The sequence below is a fragment of the Onthophagus taurus genome, unplaced genomic scaffold (assembly GCF_036711975.1).
Source record: "Onthophagus taurus isolate NC unplaced genomic scaffold, IU_Otau_3.0 ScKx7SY_19, whole genome shotgun sequence".
NCBI lineage: Eukaryota > Metazoa > Arthropoda > Insecta > Coleoptera > Scarabaeidae > Onthophagus > Onthophagus taurus.
In genome coordinates, this window is record NW_027248944.1 from 515581 (window position 1) to 523836 (window position 8256).

Consider the following 8256-nt stretch of genomic DNA (forward strand, 5'->3'; position numbering starts at 1 on the left):
TGTTAATAGTTTTTTTTTTTAGTTTTTAAGTGTTTTAGCGGTGTGGCAGTATCAACTTTTCTATAAAGGTTTATTCTACTGATTGGGTAAGTGGAATAATTTATTTAATTTTTTTATCTTTCTTATTGTAAAGAATAAGTTTTTGATTTCTTACATTTAATTTGTAATAATTTAATTCATTTTTGCGTTTTACTTTCACTTACGATTTTTGTTTATTTCGTTTGTTTAAGTTTAAAAAAATTAATTGTTAATTTTTTTTAATAATATTTGTTTAATTCATTTTGTATTTCAACTTTAACTAAGTTTTTAGGATTTTGTAAGTTTTATATTTAAATTTAGGTAATTTTTTTTATTATTAATAAACATTAAATTTAATTTAAATTAAATTAAATAGTGCTAAATAAAAATCGTGATAAAATGGTTCGGTCGAAAGCTAAATTGTCGAGTAGTGGAAAATATAGTTCGCAAGCGACGAGGAGGTCGCAGAGAAATATTAATACGGCGAACAGAGAAATTTTATCGCCAAAAAGCGAAGCAGCGTTACGGCGACCAGTTGTCGTTTTGGAGCGGTTAGAGGTGAACGTACCGGTAAATCCTGAGAGCCGTGCACGGGCGGAAGAAGCTACTGTAACAACGATGGAACCTCTGCCGGGACCGTCGTCGGCCGTGGTAATACCCCGTTTAGGAGAGGGCGAGATAGAGGAATGCGAAATTTCTCAGCCGGGCCAGCAAACAAAAGCGGAATCACGTAGACCGTACGTGATGATCTCTCAGAGGAGCCGCGCGCAAGCAGATTTTGCCATAGCGGGACCGTCCGGATTGCAAGCTCGTCCCGCATTAAGAATTGTAAGGGAAGAGGAAGAAGAAGAGGAGGAAGAGGAATTACGAAGAGCGGAAGTGAGCGCGCGAGCGTCGCAACCCTCCACGAGAATTCGTCGATCGAGAAGATCACCGATTGTGATGCAACCGTCAAGACAACCGCAAGCCGGTAGAAGACGTCACGCGGAGATTCCGCACAAAGTGACGTATAGAAAGGCGCTTACGTTGAACGAGTCCGTCGAGACGGCTGTCGCGCTGTATAATATCGGCGTTTTGGATGATGTTTGTAGACACTGCAACGCGAAATATTTTACCAAAGAAATTACAACCAGATCCCAGAGGAGAATGTTATGCTGTAAAGATGGAGACGTACGCTTGCCGGAGTTACGTCGTTGCCCGGAGGAAATCAGAACATTATTGGTTGAGAGAGACGCGATGGGTAGGAATTATAGGGAAAACATTAGAGCGATTAACGGCCTGTTTGCGATGGCATCTTTTACCGCCTCGATACCGGACGGCGTGAACGTTGGGCAAGGAGCGTGGTCCTTTACAATATGCGGGCAAATATACCATTTTGCAAATCCAATTCCCGACGCGGAAGATTTCGCAAATCCGAGGGGGAATCAATATTATTTTATCGATGCCGATGACGCGATCGAACGGCGTATGCAAAAAATTGGAGATAGAGTTGTGCGAGAGGTCGTCGACATTATCGAAAATACGTTACGTCGCGACAACGTGTGGGTATCGTCGTACAGGACCGTCAAAGAAGTTTTAGAAGAAAGACGAAGAGTTGAAGGCGTTGACGTAGAAAACGTAGTGGTGGGTTTTAAAAAAAATATACGCGACGACTTGAGAACTCACAATTTACCGGAGAGTCGCAGTGACGTGGCGGCCGTATTTGTCGGAAATGAGCCGCCGTTCGACGTAGATTTAAAAATATATCCGAAGAGTAGAAACGCACAACACGAATTAAAAAATTTGAATAAATTAGCCGATCCGATGGTATATCCGTTGCTTTTTCCGTACGGAGAGTACGGTTGCGACGTAACGCTACGGCATCAACTGAATACGGCGAAGAACGTTACCATAAGGGAGTTTTACAAGTATAGGTTGCAGTGTCGGGAAGAATTTTCAATTTTGCATAATTCGGGAAAACTGTTTCAACAATATATCGTTGACGCGTGGGTCAGAGCTGAAGCAAGCGAATTATGGTATTTGAAGCAAAATCAAGAAAGATTTAGACTCGTGTCGGCCGATGTAGTTCGACGACGTTTGGAAGACCAATTTAGAGGTACAGATACCAGAATTGGCAAAATATGGGTGTTACCCACATCGCATACGGGATCTATAAGATACAAGAATCGAAAATACTTGGAAGCGTTAGCTATGGTAGCCAGACACGGTAAGCCCGACCTCTTTATTACAATGACCTGTAATCCGAAATGGGATGAAATTCAAAACAATCTTGAATACGCCCAAAAGTACGAGCACCGCCCGGACTTGGTTGCGAGGGTGTTTAAAACGAAATTAAACGAATTCATCGACGACATCGTCAATAAGCAACTTTATGGAGTCGTGCTCAATTACATGTACACAATCGAATTTCAAAAACGCGGTTTACCGCACGCCCACATTTTAGTTACGATGAGGCCCGAAGATAAATTTGAAGATGTCGAAAATATAGATAAATTAATATCTGCCCGTTTGCCGGACGAAAACGAAGAGCCCGTATTACATCGAATAGTCGCCGACTGTTATATACACCGTCCGTGCGGCCAAAACAATCCGGGCGCGTCGTGCATGCGCGACGGAGCGTGCACGAAGAGATATCCCAAGGATTTTTGCGAAGAAACGATATTGCACGTGGGTCATATACAACAGCCGCAATACAGGAGACCGTACGACGGTCGATCGATCCAAATGGGAGATGTGGTAATCGATAATAGAAGCGTCGTTCCTTACAGCAGGTACGCTGCGATGAAATATAAGTGCCACATAAACTTCGAGATATGCGGATCGTTGGTCTCTGTAAAATATTTGCATAAGTACGTGCATAAAGGACCGGATTGTATTACAATAGAATCGCGCAACGAAAGGAACGTCTTGGAATGGAACGAAATCGACCGATATTTAGAATGTCGCTACGTTAGTTCGATGGAAGCGGTTTGGCGTTTGTTTGAATTTAAATTAAATGATAAATCCCATAGCGTCGTTGTACTTGCCGTACACATGCCAAACGAACAAACGTTCATCGTAGACGACGATGCCGAAAATGCCGATTTTGAAGCGGCCCTTAGAAAACCCACAAAGTTAATGGCATATTTTCGATTGAATCAGATCGATCCGGACGCGAGAGACCTTAAATATCCGGAGATACCCGAACACTACGTGTGGGAGGATCGCGACGGCAGTTGGAGAAGAAGAAGTAAACGCTGTAAAGTCATCGGCGTGATGATGGAGGTGAGTCCCACGGATATGGAAAAATTTTATCTTCGAATGCTATTGGCGCACGTAGCGGGTGCCACGTCGTTTGAAGCGTTGAGAACCGTCAACGAAACGGTATGCGAAACATTTCAAGAAGCCTGCCGGAGAATGGGACTTTTGGAACGCGTCGATGAATACGATCGCTGCATGATCGAAGCGGCGAATAACGCTCCTCCGAAACGTCTTAGGCGCCTATTTGCTCTTATTTGTTTGGTTGCCGTAGATAATGCCGCGTTAGAATTAAATCAACTATGGTTGAATCACCGAATGGCGTTAATGGATGATTTCCTTTACGCCGGTAACGACGAAAGCTTAGCGGAAGCTAAAGCGTTGGGAGAAATCGAAGAGCAACTACTGCGAAACGGGAAAACGCTGCAGGCGATAGGATTACCGTCGGTGGACGAGGAAGCATTACGAAACGCGAGAAGAACGGCGGATGAAGATGTTGCAGGAGAAGAGGAACAACAAGAAGAAATCAGAAGGTCATTAAACGGTGATCAATTGCGGGTATTCGACGAAGTGACGCAGGAATTCGAATTTAATATGGTAGGATTACTTACCGGACGTAATTTATTTTACGTAGACGGGCCTGGAGGCACGGGAAAAACGTTCCTGTATAATACTCTGTTGAAGTACGTGTTGCGTCGATACAGAAAGAGTGTCATCGCGGTAGCGTGGACCGGTATAGCGGCCGTACTGTTAGAAAATGGAAAAACCGTGCACAGAGCGTTTAAATTACCATTACAATTAAACGAAGATTCCGTGTCAGGATTTGCCGTCGATAGTCCCGAATCCGCTTTTATTAGAGACGACGTGCAGTTGATTGTTTGGGACGAGGCGCCGATGTCGCCTATCTTCGCGTTGCACGCCGTCGATAGATATTTAAAAGATGTTATGCGGTCCGATCGTCCGATGGGAGGAAAGGTATGCGTCTTCGGTGGAGATTTTCGTCAAGTGTTGCCCGTTATTCCGCGAGCGAGAAATGCCGAGATTTTAGCGCAATCGCTAATAAACAGTTATTTATGGAATAAAATGCGTCACATGAAATTAACGGTCAACATGAGAGTGTTGCCGGATCAGATAGAGTTTCGTGAATGGTTATTAAAACTTGGAGAAAATAAATTACCGCACGTAAATATGCCGGGATCCGTCGGCGCCCCGGACGATTTGGTAGAGATACCCAGACGGTGTTTAACGGCTAATTTAGAATTATTATTGCGCAAAATATTCGGACAAGACCTCCTCGACGAAGACTTATCCAACAGAGCCGTCTTATGTCCGACCAACGATTCGGTTCACGAAGTGAACGAGAAGATTTTGGATTCGATAGTTGGCGAATCGAAAACCTATTATAGCGTAGACGAATATCACGCCGAACCGGGTGACGAATTTCACGTGCCGTTGGATTATTTAAATTCGGTTAAGTCGTCGTCGTTGCCGCCGCACGAATTGCGCGTTAAAGCGGGAGTGGTCGTTATGTTACTAAGGAATTTGGATTTGGAGGGCGGTCTCTGCAACGGCACCAGATTGAAAGTTTTGAGGATGTTCGATCATCAATTGGAATTGGAGATTTTAACCGGGGCCTGTAGAAACGACATCGTGAGAATCCCGAAGGTTAAAGTGCAAGTGAAAGATTCGACGTTACCGAGGCCTATGACGCGATTCCAATTTCCGGTTCGTCTTGCGTTCGCAATGACGATAAATAAAGCGCAAGGACAAACGTTTTCGAAAGTCGGCGTTTATTTGAAAGAGCCCTGCTTCGCGCACGGGCAGCTGTACGTCGCATGCTCGAGGGTCGGTCGATACGACGATTTATATTTTCACATCGAAAACGGCGTTAAACAAGGGGCGTTTAAATACCGAAACGGGAGGAAATTTACGAGAAACGTAGTATTCCAGGCGGCGGTAACGTCTAGCAGATGTATGGCGATGAACCGCACGGCGAACGTCGATTTGTATACCGAGCGCGACGTCGAAGAGGCTATCGCCGCGGCCGAGAGGATCGAAAACGACGACGAAGAACGACGACAGCGACTTCAACAACAAATAGAATCGGACGTGGAAGAACTATCCAGCAGCGTAAGCGAAATGAGCGTAGAAGACACCGAGTGAAAATACCACTACAATTTATTAGATAATTAAGTTTTGCATCAGCGATACGCTTGAGCGTGTTGATGTAGACAAGGGGTTTTTAGTGGGTAAACTGCGATGGCAGGAGTCCCACACTACCGTAACGCGATCGAGCTAAGCGAACGGTGCCAATAAATGGTTTTCCCCTACCTAAAAAAAAAAAAAAAAAAAAAAAAATACATTTCAGGTAAGTATTTTTGCGAGTTATTGCAGTTCTAGACGTACTTGGAATCAGTTAGGGTCTTTTGAGAACATATTTAGACATATTTGGCATCTATTGTGGACATTTGGACACACTTGGGGTAAGTTCGGTCCGTCGGATTAATTTAAATTTTTAAATATAACAACCTCATCTATACTTTGTCCGATAAATTTCAATTTTAAAAATATGACAGTGCCGTCTACGGGTCATCAGACAAACCACCTTCTTTTCAATTTCACCACATTTCACCAGATGGCCCACACGATTTAAAATTTTCGCGTGCGCCATCTATCGCTTATAAGGCGAACCTCCCGTTTTAATTTCACCACACACCACCAGATGGCGTCACATGAATTTTGAAATTTTTAATTTTTTTTTTTATTGTCATCTATCGGTCGTGATGCAAACCCCACCTTTTTAATTTCACGACACTCCACCAGATGGCGACACAACAATTAAAACTTTCGCGCGCGCCGTCTATCGGTCATCAGACAATCCCCCTCCTTTTTAATTTCACCACACTCCATCAGATGGCTCCACACGATTTAAAATTTTCACCAGATGGCGTAACATGAACTTTTAAATTTTCGAATTTTTATTTCTCGCTTTAGACACACTCAAGGATCTCCCGTCCTCAAAGATCCGTACGTTCGGTGATCCAATTTGCAAACTGGGTACGCTCAAGGATCTCCCGTCCTCAAGGATCCGTACTCCCGGCGATCCAATTCGCAGACTGGTTCACCCACTTATAGGGAACGTGAGCTGGGTTTAGACCGTCGTGAGACAGGTTAGTTTTACCCTACTGATGACCGGTCGTTGCGATAGTAATCCTGCTCAGTACGAGAGGAACCGCAGGTTCGGACATTTGGTTCACGCACTCGCTCGAGCGGGCGGTGGTGCGAAGCTACCATCCGTGGGATTATGCCTGAACGCCTCTAAGGCCGTATCCTTTCTAGTCAAAGGTGGCAACGATACCCTTAGGAGTTCCGAGAGTCGAAAGGCTCAATAAAATGTTACTCTATTAGGCGATCGACGTTCGCGTCGGTCGTCGCACGAGCCCCTATTTGCCGTATGCGGCGATAGACGAGCGGCGGGATCTCTTCGTTACGTCTCGTCTGCCGCTAACGGTCGAACATGGGTACCTTACAGTTCGATGTCGGAACTTGGAATTGTCTGTAGACGACTTACGTACCTGGCGGGGTGTTGTACTCGGTAGAGCAGTTACCACGCTGCGATCTGTTGAGACTCAGCCCTTTGCTTGGGGATTCGTCTTGTCGGTTAGACGAGGTCCTCAGTCGCGTACGGACGGCGGCCAGTTCTCTTTCGTACGTTTCTATTTATTTTTTTTTTTTTTTATTTAAAAAAATAATAACACAAGGAAACGTCGAGAGGGACTGTGACCGACCGACCGACCGACCGAACGAACGAACGACTATTAATAATAGTACGACAAAAATACTACGAACGCATAAGAGCGCACGTTCTACACTATACGTTCAAATATTTAATTAAAGAATATTCGACGTTATAGATGTAGTAACGTGCCTCTTTTTTTTTTTTGTCAAAAATAATTAAAGTTATAGCCGGGCGGTTACACAACCTTGTTTGTGGACGTTCGTTCGACCATATCTACTATCCCTCTGAATAGTACCTACTTTAACAGTTCGATTTTGAAACTTGAAATTGTGTCCGTAGAGACGGCTTTCTATACGTACCTGGCGAGGTTGGGTTGTGAGGCTATTGAGACTCGGCCCTTCGCTTGGGGATTCGTCTTGTCGGTTAGACGAGGTCCTCAGTCGCGTACGGGCGGACGGCTTACGGCGGTTCTCTTTCGTACGTTTATATTTATTTATTATTTTTCTTTAATGAAAAATAATACAAGAAAACGTAACGTCGTCGTCTCGAGAGGGACAGTGGGCGACCGACCGACCGACCAACCTTAAACATAATAAACGACAAAATTTGTATGAGAGAAGAGAGCTCGTGTGCTATGTGTACTATTATACGTTCAAGTTTCATTTCAATAAAAATATTCGAAGTATAGATAATGTATTAAGTTTATTGTCGAAAATAAATAAATATTAAAAGCCAGGTACTACTGCTATCGATGCGTTCTAACGACGAAACACGCTCAAGACGACCACTTCTACTATTGAAAGTAGAGGAAGAGTCGTTGGGGGGTTTCGTGTGAACGGTCGTTCGTTCGTTCGTTCGTTCGTTCGTTCGTCCGTCCCAAACGACGACGTCGACAGAGAGAAAGCCTTGCGCCCGAGAACGAGGCGAAAGGCCAATTTGAGACGCAAGGGTCGCGTATAGCATCCTTCTTAGTATAAAACCATTTCCCACTGAATAGTACGATCTTTAAAGTTTAAACTCGCGCGCGGCGGCCGGAGGACGTCCACCGACCATCAGAGGACGTCCTCCTCGCAAAATCGCGCGTATTTTATTTAATATAATTTTATCGTTACTCGGAACGGTGCCGTTGTTTCGTGTACGTGTTAGGCTGCTCTTGCTCGGACATTACCGCCGGGCGATAACCGATTTTACATTCCCACTGAATAGTAGGAACTTGGAAAAAAAAATTTTTTTTTCCTTTTTTTTGTCGTTTACTTTTTTTC

At 44.2% G+C, this 8256-nt stretch overlaps 1 protein-coding gene across 1 annotated transcript; it reads left to right on the forward strand.

Moving 5' to 3' along the window:
* Nucleotides 1-417: 417 nt before the first annotated feature.
* LOC139432501 (uncharacterized) lies at nucleotides 418-5418 on the forward strand. The gene has a single exon (XM_071201196.1). The coding sequence runs from the start codon at nucleotides 418-420 to the stop codon at nucleotides 5416-5418; it is 5001 nt and encodes a 1666-aa protein (XP_071057297.1).
* Nucleotides 5419-8256: the final 2838 nt, after the last annotated feature.